The following is a 20977-nucleotide window of genomic DNA, read 5'->3' on the forward strand; positions in this document are numbered from 1 at the left end:
AAGTCATTAACACCTCTGAGAGCAGAGCAGAGCCTTCCTTACACTACCTTCGATGTTAATGTTACCATCAGCTCACACAGGAGAAACTTGGTGCGCAGATACTGAAACTGTGTGAAACTGAAACTGTGAGAAACTGAACACAGATAGTAAATGAGAACCTAATCCTGTGAAGGCTGATGTACGTCCTTAACTTTACATGTGACTGGAGTCAGGAGACTACTCATGTGCATGAGGTAAAGCACTTGTGTAAAGTGCTCTCCTGGATCAGGGCCTAAAAGAGGAATCTTGAATTCAGGTCCCAGCAAGTGAGGCAAACAATTTTATTTTAGAATCAAGTATTTGGATTATTTTCTGTCTCGAACAGCTGTGAAGTTTACTTAAAAACAATTTGGGTCATCTTTAAAAAATATAATCACATCAATGTGCTTTCTGCTATGAAAGCTGAACTTAGTCAACTGAACCACAAACAAAAAGGTCTCAGGTGGATATTTAAAATACAGGCAAAAAGGATGGAAATGCATGCTCTGCTCTATTAAACTGCACATGTATAAAAATTCCATTCCATGGGGATTAGATGCAGACAACTAATTTGAACATTCTACTGATTTGTAACAAAAGTAGAAATCCGCAAAAAAGTGTACTGGTTCAGAAACATTGGTTAAGCAACAACCTGGGCTCTTGCTTACATATGAGCATCTGAATATTTTAATATACATTCATCCCTGGATTTTCCATATGAACTATTTTATTGTTATCTATTGGTCAAAGAGCCATACCAAGGTTTGATACTAAATTACCAAAAAAATTCAAAAGTAATTTAGTTTTCAAATTAAATCAGATCCACTTACCAATGATTCGCCCATCAGTGATTTGGAAAGAACCTTAGACACAATTTGTAGCTTCCCTTTAAGATGCATGCAGCAAAGCACTGCACGGAAAGAGCCATCTCCCTTGGCCAGTCCCTCTCCCAGCACTGCAACACAAAGCACCTACTTTTAGCCCCACCAAAAGACAGTAAAAGCTTAACTAAACCCAACTCAGTTTTCCCTTCACCTTTAAAGCTAAAATGTCATCTGAGACTTAGGTTCAAACTTTCCCTTCCTGATTTGGCAAGGCTTGGACCGGCTTTGCCCTCATGCCTCCTGTCATTTAGCAGTGACATCTCCCACCAATTAAGAAATTATGTAGATGAGCTCGAAGGAGATGCAAACCCATCATCCTTTAGCCAGAAGGGTGGTGACAACACCCTTGAAGTTAGAGCACAGTTACTTCAGCTCTTTGACAAGGATACAAAGGATCTCCCTCATCCCTCCAAGAGTCAAAACTGCAACAAAGTTTTGGTGATAAAAACATGCTCCTGAGGATCCATTCACGCTAGCAAAAAGCATACTTTATAATTTGCAAATTTACCAAACCTCTTCACTGGTCAATCGCTCTAAAGAAATTAATATTCTTGCTACTTTAAAAAGAAATATTCTAGGTGACTTGGTATTCACTCGTGCTGCAATAGGAATGATTGTTTTAATCCTGATATTTAAAAGCTTCATGTAACAGTAAACTTTGTACCAGTAAACTGTGGGATCAGATAGCTAGCCAAACAGATACTTTCCTTGACATTTGCAAGAGTAAAAGCATTTATTTCATGATATAGAAATGCTCCAGCCCAGTAGTAATAACACTTAATTATATGCATTACCTGTCCAGAAAGAAAAGATCCTTTTAAAGAGACTGAAACCTTACGTAAAACTACGCATGCAAACTGTAATAATGTAGGAAGGCTGTTTGTAAAAGTTACAGTCAAAAACATACATTATTGTTATTGCAGTCAATGTCACCATTTCTGTTTCTACTGCCAATCACCAGTTATTCAGTTCTTAGATGTGTGTTTCTCCCATTAATGCTAACGGGAAGTTTACAGGCACAAGGACTACAGAATTAGATTATCAAAAAACAAATCAATTCTCCCACTTAATAGGTGTACATGTCATTAAGGGGAATTATGTGAACATATCAGGAAAGAATAGTCCCAAAAGAACATCTATATCAAAAATGACAGGACATGTTTTCAACTATATAATGGCAACCAAACCCTGATTTTAAGATGCCCAAAACATAATTCTCTGCATTCAAATTACACTGCGGCTGCTGACAACAATTTCAGAACAGAGACTTACTTCCCAAACCAGAAGGAAAAACAAAGCTACAGAAACTCAGTTTTAAGACGTATGACAGTTAATAATTAGGATAACACACCTCAAACTTTAGATACTCAATTAAGATATTTTATATATTTAATTGCATGGAGTTATTTAGCTAAAGCATTCTGTTGCAGTAGGCCATCAGTTTGTAACTTTTCATTTTTAACAAAATTCTTTGAATATTTATGGAATTATTTAAGAGATTCACTCTTACAGTAAGCCCTTGTGCTTCTATCAGTAAATACAACTGTTTGTAGAGAATACATACTTCTAGTGTGCATGCTAGAGCATGCATTTCATTCCTTTTAAATCAAAATGAAGTCATTGGTGTCTGCAATATGTCAAGTATTATAAAAAGTCATAACTGCAGATTGAATAAAGCTTTTTCTGTCAAAAAGGTTTGTGCATGCTTCAATGGATACCGTTATAGCAGACGGGCCTAAACCTTGATACACGCATGGAATTTTTATTTTAAAATGTCCTTTCAATAGTAATAAAAAACAGACCCACTGAGACAACCTCTGCAGCTGTCTTGAAATGCTAGCTGCTGGGACAAGATCAATTAGGGCAAGACAATCAAATCTGTTTATATATATTATAAAAATCATTTTGGTATAAAAACCTGTTCTAAAATTACATATTTTAAGACCTGGAGGAAAAAAAGATTTGTATGTGTAATATGCTAGTCCAGACTTCTGTCTAGAACAGCCCTTTAAGTGGTCTGATTTTAAAGGCTCATCATGGCCAGAACACTGTTTTTTTCTCCCTACCATGCATTTCAAAAGAGATCTATTTAAATTAAAAATACGCGTTAATCTGCTCTACTGTTGCATATTTTTTTAGCAATTCTTAACTGTACAGCTCCTTTGAAATATTCAGGTATCTGCTATACATGCTGAGAAGAAACAAAGATAGTCTCCCAGTGTAAGCCACAAATCTGTCTCAAGGATAAATCCTACCCTTACTACAATCAATGGCAAATCTTCCATTTGACTTCAACATGACCCAGATTTGATCCTCAGAATATTAGTCAATGAAAATACAATTAATTGAATGGCATTCTCTCTTCTCCCTCCTCTAGCCATTATTCATCCTTCCATATATCTCTTCTTGGCTCTTTATTTACTGTCAGGAAGGACAACTGTGCAGGCCAGTTCAGAACAATGCATCTCTGGCTCTAGCAGCAGATACAATAGGTGGATTTTAAATATAACAGACTGTTTTAAGGACAGCATTGCATATGATGAATACACAGAAAATATTCAGAAGTGATAAAGTCTCAATCATCCCATCAAGCAAATACATCTATAGTACAAGTAATCACATAGTCCCCATTTAACAATTGCTTTCAAACTCAATCAGGGCTTGGGGAAAATCTCAATTACAATTCAAGATTAGTTAAAGAGTCAGAGCACCAAAAGGTGGGACCTACCCACAGTACAATTTATTTCCCAAGAGTGTGCTAATAAAGCCTGATTTCCTGCCCAGTGAAATCAATGAAAATAATCTGATTGTTTTGGGTTTTGGATCAGGTCCATAATAAAAGAACAGAACTTTAGCACGGATGGTTAATTCCTCTGTAAGACTCCAATTCAATAACGCACTAGAATACATATTTAACTTTAAGTATGGGCTTTACTACACATGTGCTTAAGTGCTTTGCTGAATAGGGATGAATTTAAGCATCAAGTCAAGCACATGCTTTGCTGAATCATGGCCTAAATGCAGATAAAACATTTATTCTTGCCTCTGGGAAGGCAGGCAAAATTGCCAACTTCTTCTTGGTCATCAGAGGGATTCACGATCCAATGGTCAGCTGCCACCCTCCACAGCAGAGGTGGCTGTATTTCAGTGGGGTTGTACTTACATTATAAACCAAAGCAATAATTTGGGTAGGACAATTTTATGACATTAAAAAAGCAAATATTTTGATATTTGTTTTGGAATGTTCTGTAATCCAGAGAACTGATTACATGTTGTTAGAAATCACAATAGATAAATAAATCAGCATACCATGCCTACAGTCTTCATCTGCTTGTCCATAGTTTTTCTGTGGGGGGGAAAAAAAGGTTTAAAAACAATATTATTCCAATTGGGATAAACGACTTCCTGCACCAATCAGCAACTCCCTCTGAAACGTCAAATAACCCATTTTCTCTTTCACATTCTATTTTTCAAGGTAGAAAATGTGATATAGTTGAAGGTACATTAGTTTAACTTGAACTTCAGACATGGGTCTAATACATTCACCTTTAGAATGTTGTCTTTTTCCAGGATTTTAACTAAATGGATGTTTTAAGAGAAGAGGTGTCTGTGTGAAGCCATAACATCCGGAGGGAAATATAGAACTATCATTTCCCATGTTTGCTTAAAATTCAGACTGTTGCCTGTGAATTGTACAGTTTACTTAATCTTGCACTAATATGGTGTGGTCAGAACCTGCAGGGTACATATTGTACTTGAAAAATCACAGTTTGTACATACATGTTCAGTAGAGACTTGAGAGAGCTTTGCAGCTAAATTCCCTGAAGATCCCATTCAGATGGGCAACCTTAATTCCGGCACTTCCTAACTTTTGAGTGCTTGACTTTGCAACCTTATTAATTGTCTTTTAATATAGTTTTTATGTTACTTTAATATATATAATGTAGTACATTATTAGTGAATATCTCTGACCCAGGAATAAGTTTCACCAAAGTTAAAATACGTTTCTATTGTTTCTTTAATCAATCATTTATTCAGATCCAAACTACACTTGGGTCCCAATCCTGCAAGCTAGTACACACAGGTAAACAGACCCCTGCAAAACTGAAGCCTTACATCTGCTTTTGCAAGGAGGGGTTTTATGTCCAAGCAACATGACAATGATAATAAGGTTCTGATTTCTAATTAAACATTGAAAGATAAAAGGCACTTGATTCTTCTTCCCAGGTCACCTGATACTATTAAAGAGTCGCACTCACAAGTTGTAAAAAAGAAGCAATTCTATAGAGAAGACTCTCAATTTTTATGCGGTTGATTTCAGCCTGGCATGCTTCCGGGAAGTGAGCTGGGGGGTACTGGCTGAGGGAAAGGAGTGCCTCCGTGCAGTGCTTCACAGCCACTTCATAATCCTGCTGTTTAAGTGATTCACATGCTTGTTCACATGACTTCTCTGGTCTTCTGTCTGCCATGACTCAGGGACAGAAATCCTAAAGAGGGGGCAAGGGGATGATAAATGTTATACTGGTGATCAGATCTTGGCAAGCCTCCTTCTGTTCTCACTTTCAAGGCACCATAATCTCACCCCATCTACTCAGCTCCACTCATGTTTCCTACCTCACCCCCTCCTACTCCCTAAACTCTTCCTAATCATTTCTTCATACTGTTCCTTTTATCACCTCCCCTCTTGCTCTTAGTTTTGGCCAGGATTCATCAGGGTACATAAGCACATGCTGAACTTTAAGCCTGTGAGTAATCCCATTGGTTTCAAATTAGGCATGTGCCTAAGTACCTTACTGAATGATTACTCACCCAATGCTCTGTGCCTTCATTAATGACACTCTTTATCCTTTGAGAATAACCTACTTCCTAGTCACCAAGTGTCCTTTCTCTCAACTTTCAATCCTCTCCTCCAAGCCACCCCTCTCTCCAGGAGCACTTTTGCTCTTAAAGTATGTAGTCTCAGGCGAGTGCGTGAAAGTAAATAAGGAAGAATTTTAAGTGGCTTTGCTGTTCATTTCCAGTCTCTCTCATGTTCTATTCATATTGATGTCAGATAGAGCCCAGAGGTCCCAAGTAGGTGAGGTAGCATTATGCTTGCTGCCATCTTGATTTTTTGGGACTTTTGAGTTTTGTTTTTTAAAATGTAGTCTTTTAGAAAAGAAAGCGTAATGAGGACGGGTAGGGGCTAGCTGGATGCCACTGAAACTCACTTTCAACGATTTAAGGACATTTTTTGTTTGAGATAAAGTTTATATCCAAGGTGGTCAGGATTATCTGCCAAAAATATACCTGGTCAGCAAAGCACAAAACCTTTCAATAACTCCCCTTTACAATATCATCCCTCCCAAGACCAAACATTTAAATATATTTCACAAGTTCAGGACAGCTATTTTAGTTTAAAATGGACTTGACAAGAATTTGTTTTGATAGATGAAGCAGGGAATGATGCAGTTTCTCATTTTCTTTTTAGCAAGCAGATACCTTTGGCAAATTTTCCTAAAATAAATTATCTCATATTGTTATGAGACTATGTATATATCTTATAGATATAAAATCAGCTTTTGTGATATTTTAAAATAATTTCCATCTCTAGGACATCTAAATAATTCACTATTAGAAATCCTCATTATGTTTGATCTTTCTAGGTCTTTATCAATCTAAGGTGCCTGAATTCCAACAAGTCTAAAGCTCAAATAGATAAGAGCATGCCTTTCCCATTGAAGTAATCCACTGTGCCTTTTCACCCATTACCACATGCTCTTTCACAGCCAATGCTTAAGCAGTACAACTGTAAAGAAGAAATGTTCAATGTTTTACAGCAGCATGGTGTAATCCTCTGTTTGTCTTGTATCACTCTTAATTTAATTTTCAGAATCACAAGGCAAATGAATGTACAAACAATGTTTAAAGACTTGTCAGAACAATTTTGACTGAACCCATCTTGTTTTGACATTTTAGAGATGGCTGTGTGTGTAATACATATGTCACAAAGATAGAGAAAAGTAATTTTGTGTTTTCTGCCTTTATCCTGATGAAAGACTATAACTTTACCTTCTGACTTAACAGTGATCTTCCCAATTCTACTCTCACTCACCCACCTAGAGCTTTACCTTTTGCTGATGGGAGTAAAATATCATTCATGTTTTCATTATCATTGTCATGATAAGGACAAGCAATAGATTTTGTGCACTTAAGCACACGAGTAACCTTATTCACCCGAGTAATTCCACTGATGTCAAAGTTACCCAGATGTTTGCAGGACTGAGTCTTCAACAAGTATAACAAGGAGTCCAGTGGCACCTTAAAGACTGTGGCTACAAACTAACATGGCTACTCTTCTGATATTCAACAAGTATACATTTTCATTACTATTTTGGAAGGCAGACTTGCAGTTTTATAAAAGTCAGTAACTATGATTAAAAAAATCATTTGAACCTTATTTAAAACTTAAAAGTAATTGAGGCACATATGCAAGTATCCAAGTTTGACTATCCTAACACACTATTCCTGCTGTGTAAGTGGCCACTTATGTCACATACTACTGTTTCCAGTCCCTGACTGAATGACTTACAAAATCAAAGAGCTTTCAAGATGGCTACATGAATACTTCCAGTCTGGCAATTCATATCCCAGTATTCAGAAAGGATGAAATCCCAGCCCCATGAAGCCAATCGGAATTTTGCCATTTACTTCACTGGGGCCAGGTTGTCAACTCAAATGTTTTCTTTCCACAAACATTCTCACAAGCCAAATTTTGCAAATGTTCACAAAATCTAAGCAGATTCACAGATTTTGTTCACATGAAAGTTTGCAAGTGCTTTTGTACAGTGCACACCCAGTTCTCATGTGTCCATAATGTAAAAGGAATGAAAATGGGTTCCACACTTGATTGGTTGATTCCACCAGCAATCACTGGCTTGCAATATATATACACACACACATATACACACACATATGTATATACATATATTTAGTTTCCAGTATTTAGCTCCAAGCTGTGGAACCAATTAGCAGATGGAATAGAAAATTAGATCTACCATAGCCTGCAATGTTCACTTCACTCATGTTTTTGCCCATAGTAAATTTCACAGCCCTGGGAGTTGCTCCAGTATTAGGAACCAGTAATTCCTTGGAGGAACCACAAATGAAGGAATGGGATTGGCAGCTGGTTCTCTGAAAGACTCAAAAATTTAAATTACATTATCCCACTCCAGGGCTGCAAAAAGAGGATTTCACTTCCTCCATGGCACTTTTGATTTCCTAATTCCTGCTCCACCACCATCATATAAACAAAACTCCTAGGACAATTGTCTCATTAAAGCTCTTTACTGTTTGATGTTTTTGTCTCAGCAGCCTAAGAGAGCTGTATATGCTCCAGACCTTACTTTAACTGCCCTAGGGTAGGAGGCGGTAATATACTTATAACTGATAGGCATATAGTTTCTTCAGAAGGTAGGTTGTTTAACCCTTCTCCCACAACATGTTACAACACAGAACAGTTATTCCAGCTTTGAGATAATTTTACTCCCAGGGACCACTATGGTCACTGAGCAGCCATGCATCAAGGTTAAAAATATTCTGGAAATTAAGCTCACCACCTACCAACTGGCTCTGCCACTTTTCACAAGTTGGCACCTTGTAAAAGAAAAAAAATTGTATTTATAAATTGTCTTCTACTGGACGGCTGAATTCTTGTTGAATCAGCTGGCCTGAAAGGGAGTCAAGTTCCACACCCTGAGCAGTGGCCTTTCATGCTGAAGAGGCCATACAATTTCTTTGGGTTAACACTTATCCTTAGAGAGTATCTGAGGGGCCATAACTGAGCTTTACCTAACCCAGAGTTTTGGTTGGACTGTACATCTATTGGGCTAACTGAGTCACAGGCTCTGCATTCAAGGGGGCATCAATGCAGAATGCTGATTATGGACACAGAAGATCTACAGAACACAGAAATAGGTAGGGAGCCTCAGAAGGGTAATTTATTAATTGAATTTAATCTTAAGAAAGCATGCTGATACTTGGGCAAAGTATGGAAACTGACAAATTTAACCAGGAAACAAAGACTAATTTCATTTTGTCATTCATAATTCACATACTCATATTGACAAATTCTGCTCATTCAATTCCATCCACATACACTCCAGGGCATGTAGACATTTAAGGTCATACATCTTTCAGAACTTGCCTATTTTGGTACCAGAGCGCCCCACAGACCAACAAGCAAGAATAATAAATATTTGTATGGGCATGGGAAGGAGGCAGTTGTTAATGGAAATTTTGATTTTCAGTTCCTCAAAGGTTTTTTTTTTCATACAATTCAAATACAACAGTATAATTTCTAATTTATCCTATGAGTAGGCACAGTGTAGCACAGAATTAGGAGTCAGAGGATATGAAGTTTATTCCCAGCTGTGCCAAAAAGTGCTTTGAGACCCTCACATGGAAGTGCACATTTATATAATTATTTTAATTTAGCAATTGTAATAAAGCATCAACATTTTAACTATGTTTTATGCAGTCTTAGGGTATGGTTTGACACTACAATCCATGTGATAACACAAGACTAAATACCACACAGGCAAGAGTTTAGGTAGTTCTTCCCTTGGATGATTCAAGAAATTGAAGAGGTCTTTTAGCTCCTCCTCCAGCACCTTCTGGAGAAGGCACTTTAGCAGGGGCAAATTTACCTAATAATCCATTCCTCCAAGTTTTGGGAGGGGCGTTGGTCTGGTCCTCCACCCCCAATAAAGCATTTCCAGCCTCAGTGTTTTTAAAGCAGTAGGAAAAGAAGGAAGAGCTATAAACAACAAAATCATCTAGCTCATTTATTCTAATGTAAATGCCATCTTTTTTTGGCACACAAGAGGCTTTTGAAGAATTACATCATGGCTGGATAGTTGGTCCAACAACAAACCAAAATTAAGTGGAGGAGGAGAGACAGCAGAACTGAACTACAAGTTTAGTATTTTGGAAGAAGTTCAGCCCATGAGTGCGCACCACTACACATCACAGCTTAATGGTGTATTTTATGGAGCCAAAGCCTATGATAAAGCAGACAAGCTGACAGCTAACCAGCTAAGGCAAACAGATGCAGGTACGTTCTCAATCGACTGTAGAGAATCCAGACAGACAGATCACTATCTACCTAGTCAACCAACAGATGATGTGGCCCGATCCTTCTAACTGCAATGGCACAAGGATTAGGACCAAGGTCTTGTATGCCCATTTACAAAGTAGGCAATTCAGTAAATATTTGCATATTTTAACAAGCATTAAAGTCGAAGATTAATAACAGAGCAGTGATGTCGTCCAACCTCTGGCCCTGCAGAGCAATGTGTTAAAAAAAAAAAAAACATGTAGTTGATTACAAATTGGAAATGAGTTCCCTCAGCCACACCCTGAAATTTTTAAACTGAGGAGTTCTGAATCAGACCCATCGTTAGGCAGAGGAAACAGCAGGCATGGCCTCCCCAACTGCCCCCCACTACTTCTCCTGCCCCCCAGAACACCTCTGCTCCGAGCCACAAGCACTGTTAGCAGCTCTTGTCCCTTCCCTTTAGAGCTACTCAGCAGCGCACCCCTGCTGACAGCCTGCTGCATTGCAGCAGAAGGGATAGAGGGATAAGGCAGCTCTGCCTGCTCAATTGTCTGCTTCTCTGCCAAGCTGTCAGAGCCACAGGAAGAGCAGGATAGAACTTGAGTGGCCTGAGTTTAGGGAAATAGTCAATTGTGCCTCCTTGCCCTTTATGAAATAATTGTTTGGCCCTCAGGCTGAGAAGGCTAGACACCATTGTGGCAGAACTATCTAGGGAGCATAGAGTTTAAAGACATTTTCTTACCAAATATAGGTAAAGCATCAAGTAAAGATGGCTTCTTGGCAATTATTTTAAAGAGACAACAAAAGCCCAATGGAGGTTTCTTTTATTATGATTATTACTAGATTTCACTTAGAGTACCTAATTATTAGAGCTAAGTGAGTGGCTGATTTAGCATGAAAGCTGTTTTTGTCTACCTTTTAAATAGGTACGGATCACAGATCTATAATGACTTAAACACAAAAATCTATGTTTAAATCATTTAAGAGTGAGAAAATAAGCTGGCAGCAGAAAGGAAATTCAAGATTAAAGACCAGAACACTACCAATGGAGAGGGGTTGGTACCAAAATATCGCAGTCTAAAACATTAATAAAAAGAAGTTACTAAATGGATTTTATTAAATGTCTAAACATTGGGAGAAATACTATTAATGAATAAGGACCAAATCCTGCAATCTTTACTCAGACAAAACTTTCATTTCATGTCAATTACTGACTTTATTTGGAGTTTTGTCAGGGTAAAGACCGCAGGATTTGGCCATAAAATTTCCATCAGCAGCAATCAATAACTTTATTGATCCTGATGCTCATCATAAAAACTACGTAATTATATAAAACTCAATACAACCACACAGTCTTTACAAATCAGAGGTTTCAAAACTGTGAGTAATGATTCTAATTAAAAGACATTCAATACTAAGACAAATTAGGGAGAAAGCATATGAAATAGTAAATATACATTCACTTTACCATGTGCCTAGCACTACACATGGTGAATCTCAAGAATTCCAAGTAAGACCATGAGCTTATACAATTTATTATCGCTGGTGAAAATGGAATGTGAACTACTCATAGCAGAAGACCTTAAAAATCAGCTAAGGGGCTTGTGGTAAATTTTTCATTGGGAGAAGGATGGAAGTCGGATAGCAGATAAGGACAAGGCCCCTGTGACTTGAATATTTTCTAGATTTTTTTTTCAAATTACCAGTGAATGTGGTGCTTGTTTTTTTCATTTACACATGCATCTAGAGCTCTGGTGCATTTTATAATTTTATAAACTGGAATAAATAAAACAGACTACGACACTACACGGAAAAAATAATGTTACATACAAACAACCTGTTAACTACCATCTCACTGCGTCTGTGATTGCATCAACATTTTACACACACAAAACCATGACTCATCAGTGTTTAACTGTCAACACTTAGCAAAGATCCAGCATAAATCAGAGAATGTTATTTTAATAAAATATGGAATAATATGCATACCAACAGCTATATCATCTTATATAGTAACTAAAATATATATATTACAAAACTATAATAGACTCCTAAGTTTCTACTGACCCAATTTTAAGGCTCACTCACAACTCTGGATGAGGCTATATGATTGTAACTCCAAGTTGCCACTCAACTCCTTTAGATTAGTCAAAATTATTATTGTTACTTATTTCTTTTTCTTAACTATAATAATAATAAAAACCTATTTACTTTTGCCTATATATTTAAGAAAATAAGTCAAACCACCAAAGAGTGTTGTTCCAGCTAAGAACTGCAAAATAAAGTTGCACATCACGAGAAAAGAAAACAAAGCTCTTTGCAGGCAAAGAATTCTACTTTCCTGTTGCACTCCCAGCTCAGCCTGATAGTTGTACCATGAACAATCATACGTCCACAAACCAATACTTAATAACATGAGAGTAGATAATGACATCAATGCAAAAGAATTATGAACTAGATTGCAAAAAGAATGCTACCTCCCAGATGTGTGGGATGGAAGTAAAAGGGAAAAATTAAAGGTTGCGTCTGTCTTCCTCAAAAGCATAGTAGCACATATCTCTGGCATTCGCACGCTGGTCATAAGGCTACTGCAGTAATATTATTTATGGCAGCGCTCAGAAGCGTGCTATGCACAACACAGAACACTACAAAGGCTAACTCCCTACCCCAAACAGCTGACAATCTAACCCATTTTCTAGAAAGAGATGAATTACTCCATTTATAATGACAGGTTTCATAGTAGCAGCCGTGTTAGTCTGTATTTGCAAAAAGAAAAGGAGGACTTGTGGCACCTTAGAGACTAACCAATTTATTTGAGCATAAGCTTTCGTGAGCTACAGCTCACTTCATCGGATGCATTCAATGGAAAATACAGCGCATTCCACCGAATGCATCCGATGAAGTGAGCTGTAGCTCACGAAAGCTTATGCTCAAATAAATTGGTTAGTCTCTAAGGTGACACAAGTCCTCCTTTTATAACGTTGTGCAATTGCAGACAAAATGGCCCTATGTTCAAAACTGATGTGAAATCTGAAATCAGTCTAGACCAGAAGCGGGCAAACTACAGCCGGCGGGACCGTCCTGCCCAGACCCTGAGCTCCTGGCCTGGGAGGCTAGCTCCCGGCCCCTCCCCCGCAGCCACACCGCCGCGTGGGCAGCACTCTGGGTGGCGGGGCTGCGCGCTCCTGCAGGGCAGCGCAGCAGTGTGTCTGGCTCCGGCCGGGCGGCGCAGCTGCCAGAAGTGCAGCTCTGAGCAGCATGGTAAGGGGGCCGAGACCGGTGCTGGGGGATTGGATAAGGGGCAGGGAGTCCCGGGGGGCAGCTGGACGGGGCAGAGGCTCAGGGGACGGGGAACAGGGGGCGCTTGGATAGGGCAGAGGTTCTGGGAGGGGGGGACAGGGGAGGAACAGGGGGTTAGATAAGGGGTGGGGTCCCGGGGGGGCGGTTGGGGTGGGGGGTCCCAGGAGGGGGCAATCAGGGGACAAGGAGCAAGGGGGGGGGTCTAAGGGGGGCAGTCAGGGAGCGGGAAGTTTGGGGGGGGGGCAGGCTGTTAGGGGAGGCACAGCCTTCCCTACCGGCCCCTCCATACAGTTTCATACCTCGATGTGGCCCTCGGGCCAAAAAGTTTGCCCACCCCTGGTCTAGAGCAAGAAGAAAACTTATGTCTAGGGTTGACTATAGCACAGCGGCACTTTAGAACTTCAGCTACATGGCCTATGAGAAAAGTGACTAGATCTTAGGAGAGGGAACATAAAGAGGTAGAGTGCTCCAAAAACACCACATCTTTTAACTTAAAGCCACTCACTGAGTAAGTATTTGTATTGTCTTTCCACCTAGAAGAAAGGCCAAAGAGAGGACAGCCAATCAAAAGGGCAAGTGGTCAATCTTTACTCAGGTGAGTAGTCCATTCACATCTACTGAATAAGGGCTCCAGGACTGGGACCCAGCTTCCAAATGGACGGGTGGTAGCCAGTCCTTGGATGCTTTAAGCAGGGTTTATCCTCCACAAATCAACAATAATAAAAATGGGATGATATTTTATATTAAGGAAAGACCTGACCCCAACTCCTGGAGCCTTTGAACTCTACAGACATTACATATGGTAAATAAGACTTTATAACATGCTGAGACAGATTTCAATACAGATACCCATAAGCTTTTATTTTGATTACTGATTCCTTTTGTTTTTACTTTGGAATCAGTGGGAGAGAGAGAGGATAGTCTGCACTGACACTGGCAGTGACATTATATGTGGAGAAAATGAATAAGGAAAAAAAGAAAGACCATTTCAAGACCTTTCAATTAACTTCAGCTAGTGGCCCCCTAGGATTGTTATCCCTTATTTAAACTGCAAGTGTTATCGCCTCCAAATCTCTACCCAATTTACACTGACAACTCCTAGTCAAGGGAATTGTCCAACTGATTTAGCTGTGGCATGTCAGCAGCCTTTAACAAGGTATCTGTTGAGCAAATTGAGACCTCCGGCATAGAATTCGAAAATTACTTGCACAACGAATAGGTCTAACTGCCTCATCCATCACAACTCCATCACTAATTTCTTGATCTACAGCCTTTCAAGTGATCCATTTGTTCAAGGCTGTCCATAAAGAGAGAGAGAGAGAGAGAATGTGCGTGCGCCAGAATTGCCCATACAGTGTTAATTCACCTCCTTGTATGCAGCATTATGATACAGTCTAATGACATGATCACATATTACTTCTTCCACGGGACCCTACCTCATTCAGTGCACATAACGGACAGTGCACATTCACTGAGCATCAATTCAATATTGTGTTTTCTCCTCATTGTTCAATGTGTGGCCCCGAGCCATACTAGTAGAGACCACCTATGAAATGTTAGGTTAAGTCACTTGCCCAGCATCACATGGGAACTCTGTGGCAGAGGCAGGGATAGAATCCAGTTCTCCAGGGCAGCATTCAACTGCTTTACTCATGAGACCACCCTTTCTCATCTTGCCATCTCCTATTTCATTCATTACACACACCTTCCAACTTCTGCAACAAATCAGGCAATGGTCCTACAGATAACAGCCTCCTTCTGTATACAACCCTGATTCATCCCCAGAGCCAGGTCCATCCTGTGCATTGAATGAGGCAGGGGTCCTTTGGAAAAAATAGTATATAATCATGTAATTAACAACTGTATCATAATACATGTGTACAAGGGAGCTGAATTAAGGTTGCTCACATAACCTTAACTGAGGCATTTCCTAACTTTTGAACGCATAACTCTGCAACCTTAATAATGTTCTTTTAACAGGTTTTTCCTGTGTATAATTTCCCAGATTTTTTAAAGAGAAAAAGAGAAATTCCATCACACAGCATCATATTGAAACCAATTCATCAGCAAATAGAGTTGGAACCTTTAGTTCCATCACACAGACCTCTGCCACTTGAGCTAACAGATATCCATCAGGGGGTAGCTGTGTCAGTCTGTATCCACAAAAACAACAAGGAGTCCGGTGGCACCTTCTGAAGAAGTGGAGTTTTTACCCACAAAAGCTTATGCCCAAATAAATCTGTTAGTCTTTAAGGTGCCACCAGACTCCTTGTTGTTTTTGAGCTAACAGGGTTACGGACAGCAGCAGTAGGTCATCATCCTTTATTGTAGAGCAGCATGAGAGGATGATGCACTATTCCAGTGTGTTTCACAGACAACTGCTGACACCAGAGGAATGGTGAGACTCAGGGATCTTGGGTTCTATTCTAGGCAATGGGGGAAGTGTGCTCTAGTGGACACAGACTTTTGTGCCCTAAGTATGACCCATCCGCTCTGCCCTCTCCAACCTGTCGTTGGCCCAGTCCTCTCTTTTCCCTACTCCTGGCTCCTCATCCTGAGCCTACTCTCCTCACTTAGTCAGTCCCAGTCTCCACCGCTCAGGCTTCTCATTGCAATGTTATTCTCCTCACCTAGCCAGTCCTAGTCTGACCCCTCTGGACTCTCCTTCCCAGTCTCCCGCCCTCCACTCCCAGTCTCCATGCCCAGCTGTTCCGTTACTCCCATCAATTCCCTGTTCTTCATCCAATCTGTCTCTCTCCCGCGCTCTGGCCTCCATTCACCCTCCTCCCTGTCCACATTTCTCATCCCCACTAACTCTGAGTTCCAGTCTCCCACCTCATTCAATCTCAATGTTCTCCCACTTCCATCCGAATCCTTGTTCCAGTCTCTGTGCCCTACCAGTACCAGTTCTTCTACTGTACCCCAGCTTCGTCAGATCGATGGTCCCTCCCGGCACCCTGCCCCACTGGTTCTCCGACCCAGTCTCCTCCCCATCCAAACTCCCACTTTCAATTTCCCTCTCCCGCACACTAGCCTCCAGGCCATCTCTCCCACCCCCAGACTTCAGTCTACTCCCCCCACCCACTCTGAGGATCCATTTCTTGTCCTCTCTGCATTCAGCTCAGGTGGCTTCTTCCTCCACACTCCTAGGGTCCAGCATGGGGGGCACAGAGAGCACAGGAGAAAGTCTCCTGCTCTCAGTTCAGGTGCCCTGAACCCAGGACAGCACACAGCAGACCAGAGCTGCAATTGCAGAGAAAGTCCTGCTTAGCCCATCTGCAGCATGCACAGTGTGGACAGAATCTTTGGGAATTTTTCAAAGTCTTTTATTTTCACCAAATTTGGACAGATTTTTATGAAATGACAAAATACACATCCCTGAAACAAAGCCCATTCCTCCCCTCCCCCCAACCCCAAGTCCCTGATCCAAGGCAGGGGAAGTGCTAGAATTTCTCAATGAAAAGGATGCCCGAATTTTTAACATAATGTATTTCACCCCTAACCTTGTTCTTGGAAATGACTAAACACTTTTGGGTGAATTGTTTTTTGTTTTTTTATTAAGCCTGTCAGAAAATTTCAGCCCAAATGGCTAAAGTTTGGCAAAGTGATAAGCAATCAAAACCAGAATTTTATCACAGGAAGTGTCAGGCTACCTTAATAATGGGCAGTATTACCAGCCTCATCTACAATTCTTTCAGCTTCTTTAAAGAAAATCTCCTTCTAGGCATAAAACAATTGTTCATAATAGCTCAGTCCCTCCGTTAAACTGCAGTAGCCTGTATCCTGTACAGTTACGTGTTCTTATCACTCAGTCTCAAATAGATGTTCTCAAATGTTTCCATGGTGTGGACTATATCTTAATAGAAAGATTCACCAATGATCATATAATTAAGTCTGCGAATCTGTCATAGAGGTCACGGATTCCAGGACTTTCCGGGACCTCCATGACTTCTGCAGCCGGCAGCTGTGACTGACCCCTGGACCACCCAAGCCTGGGCTGCCCCCCGCCAGAGCTGTGGGAGTCCTGCGCCACCCCCCGCCGGCACCAGCACTGGCGGTCCCAGGCCAGCGGGGCTCTCCCCTGCCAGCAGCAGCGATCCTGTGCCACCCCTCTCCCCCCAGCACCAGCGGGCGCCGCAGAGCCCCCCCCCCCCCCCCCCGGACCAGCGGGCGCCCCAGAGCGCCCCCCCCTCCCCCCAGGACCAGCAGAAGCGCTGGAGGCCCCCTCCAGAGCAGCAGCTGCACTCTTGGAACCCTCCAGAACGCCAAAAATTTCGTCAGGGCTATTTATAGTACAAGTCATGGACAGGTCAGGGCCCCTGAATTTTTATTTATTGTCCGTGACCTGTCCATGACTTTTACTAAAAATGCCCATGACTAAATCTTAACCTTAAGAATAATAATAGTTCTTACTCGGTATCTGAACAGCTCCTGGCACAATAGGACCCTGATCGGCATCTCTGGGCACCAGTGAAATATAAAATTTAATTATAGTACTGGAGAATCCTGGTAATCCCATAGTTGCACAGTAAACTTTCATTTACCAATACGGTCCAGTGCTGGGTTCTCAGACATTGCCAAAATTATTTTTTCCAAAGCATCTGCTGTGGGCACAAGTACTTCTGGATCTCGGCTACGATCCAATATCTGTCCCCTATATTTTCAAAGCGATGCATGGGGTTTACTCATGTCACTCTAATTAATATCAGTTGCAGTAATTGAGCAAGGCCTCCAAGCATTCCTTTGTAGATGTAGGGGTCTACGTGGACTGTTTTAAAACACATTTCACAGATTCAAAGACAACAGATATGCTACAAACATATCTCATAATGCTTTAAATATTATACTTAGCACTTTATCTTCAGAGAGCGTTTAGTCTTAATTAGGCCAGGTCTACACAATTAGGCCAGGTCTACACTTAAAAAGTTAGGTCGACCCAGCTATATCGCTCGGGGTGTGAAAAATCACACACCCATAAGTGACGTAGTTAAGCTGACCTAACCCCCAGTATAGACAGTACTAAGTTGACAGAAGAATTCTTCTAGCTAGCGCCTCTCAAGGAGATGGACTAACTACTCCCATTGCTGTAGTGAGTGTCTACACTGAAGCACAGCAGTGAATTAAGTGTAGACATAGCCTTAGACTCAGAAATTTCTAGCTCATGGTCCCATGCTCACATCACAACTCTCTCAAGTTTCTGCAGTAAAATTCTTTTTAAAAGAAATTATTTGTCCCGTTATATCCCTTTCTGGGCAACGCATGAGAAATTCTATTTCCCGACAACTCAGTGGTTCCAAGTCTCAGTGATGCAGTCCTACTGTCACACTGCCAGAACAATTTGTCCTGAAATGTTAAATTTTCATTTTCATACAAGAACATTTTCCACTTTTGACATGTCCCAGTCTTGCAAACCACATGACTGAGGCTATGCCTACATTACCGTGGTAAGTCAACCTACGCTACGCAATTCCAGCTACGTGAATAAAATAGCTGGAGTCACCGTACCTTAGGTAGAGTTACCACGGGATCTACGGGAGAAATTCTCCCTTCAACTTACTTTACTCTTCTTGTCGGGGACAAAGTACAGGGGTCAACTGGAGAGCGATCTGCTGTCAATTTGGCAGGTCTTCACTAGACCCACTAAATCGATCACCAGTGGATCGATCTCAGACAGTCGATACCAGCTGTACTCTAGACGTAGCCTAAGAGTATGGCTACACGGCAGTTTGGCATGTGCCTCCCAGCCTGTAGAGGCAGACTCAAGCTAGCTCTGCTCAAGCCAGCACACTAAAAACAGCAGCATGGATGTTGCAGCTTGGGCAGCAGCCTGGGCTCTTAAGCCCATCCAATCACTTGGATCTAAGTGCCAGTGAGTAGCTAGAGTCTTCACAGGAACCATAAGTTTGTCTACCCAGCCTGGGAGGCTTGCTCCCAGTTATCATGTAAACTAGTTGTTTTGAACCTTTTTTCATTTGTGGACCTCTAAAAACTTTCAAATGGAGCTCTAGACCCCCTTTGAAATCTTGGACAGTCTGCAGATCTCTAGGGCTCCACAGACCGCAGGTTGAAAACCACTGGTGTAGACATATCCTAAGAGCCCTAGCTGAAGACCACGACATTGATCTTTGAACAAGGCCAGGCTTCATCTACAGAAACAAGTCATGGCTGCACAGCTGGAGAAAAGAAACAAAGCCCTAAGTTTATTTTTCTGTTGGATACATGCAACAGGCTTCACTATTTCAATCCATCCCAGAAGCAAAAGAAAACAAAATCTTGACATTAACTATCAGTTAACAGTGCATAAGTTCACAGATTGAAAAGACAAGTAATTTAGAAATAAACCAGAAAGTTGTGTCACAACTCAAGGTAGGTTTGGGTCTTCATTGCATTATTATAATGGACATAAACCCATTCATTCCTGAATTATACTTCATCTGTGAGCTCTTTGGAACAGGGATCATCTTGTTGTTCTGTGTTTGTACATGCCTTACACAAAGGGGCCCTGATTGGGGCCCCTAGGTGCTACCACAATAGAATTAATAAATAAAATAACAGTACAGACAAGGTAGGTGAGATAATATCATTTATTGGACCAACTTCTGTTGGTGAGAGAGACAAGTTTTCAAGCCACACAGATATTACCTCACCCCCAGCCTTGTCTCTCTAATATTCTGGGACCAACACAGCTACAATAAGACTGCACAAAATAATAGTACAGGTCACAGAAACACTCTAGACATCTTTTTTCCAAAAAAGATGATACCTTCGATCATGTGGGACATTTGCTCTTTTGAAATTCACAGCAGGAACCAACCACTGCAATTAAAAATCACCAGTATCATTATCACAAACTTGGAAAATCCTTTTTATAAGAGGGGGTTTGAAATGCTACAGTTTTAGAAACCAGTGTTTGGTTGTGGGAGTTGTTTTCAAACCTCATGAGCTTAACCATATTATCCCTATTAGATCTGGATCGGGCTTTTATAGCCATTCCCCTATTTCCTATAAATCACTGCTTTAGTAGTAACAAAATACCCAAAGGCATGAACAAACATGGGTTACCAGAAGGGGCAGTGTTCTGCAGAACTTGCCTCGCCTATAAATACAGATGTTGGGGCCTCTACAACTTTCCTTCAAACAGTAATTCCTAGGAGCAACACTCCAGGGCCCAGGCTAATATAAGTCTTGCCATGTAAGTTTCCCCAAGAGCATTTACTCTATTTATTCTCTTTTAAAATGAACACAGACACAGGATTTTCCTTCAGTCTTGAATTTAAAACCCCAAACTCTAAAAACAAACTTAAAAAAAATCTTTCTTTTAAAGTTTAGGAACATTTCTCTCATTTTCTTCCTACTTCTAGACTTAATCTAGGAGAAGGATTAAGGACTTGATATGGCTAAACTGAACAATTCTGGCAAGACCTAGAAAAAGAGAGAGTGTGTGTCTACCTAGCCTAAGGCTAGCAAAACTGAAGTCACTCACTTATTCAGAAGCCACGTTGACTGTCCTTCACCATCCTACAGGAGAGTGCTGTAGGAGTTGGCCAAAGTGCCCCAATCCTATAAACACAAACCTCTATAACCAAAACAGCACCTCCAATAATATCATGCACACAATGCTATCCTAGGATGCCACTTCAGTATTGGCTGAGAAGCACAGCCCCTGAATTGCCAATCT

General features: G+C 40.8%; 1 protein-coding gene across 3 annotated transcripts in view; it reads right to left on the bottom strand.

The window, feature by feature from the left end:
• The window catches only part of HELZ (helicase with zinc finger), a 152124-nt gene that overhangs the window by 124695 nt on the left and 6452 nt on the right, over window positions 1-20977 (bottom strand). For 2 of the 3 annotated variants that reach the window (XM_048817549.2, XM_048817548.2), the window contains exons 2-4: window positions 5162-5389; window positions 4212-4248; window positions 849-973 (exon numbers count right to left, since the gene is read on the bottom strand). In XM_048817549.2, the coding sequence (XP_048673506.2) occupies window positions 849-973; window positions 4212-4248; window positions 5162-5371 (372 nt within the window). In that variant the 5' untranslated portion in view covers window positions 5372-5389. Of the gene's footprint in view, window positions 1-848; window positions 974-4211; window positions 4249-5161; window positions 5390-20977 lie in introns of those variants that run through there. The other variant, XM_048817551.2, reaches the window with a different exon arrangement.

This window comes from Caretta caretta, chromosome 14 (genome assembly GCF_965140235.1).
Source record: "Caretta caretta isolate rCarCar2 chromosome 14, rCarCar1.hap1, whole genome shotgun sequence".
NCBI classification, from domain to species: Eukaryota; Metazoa; Chordata; order Testudines; family Cheloniidae; genus Caretta; species Caretta caretta.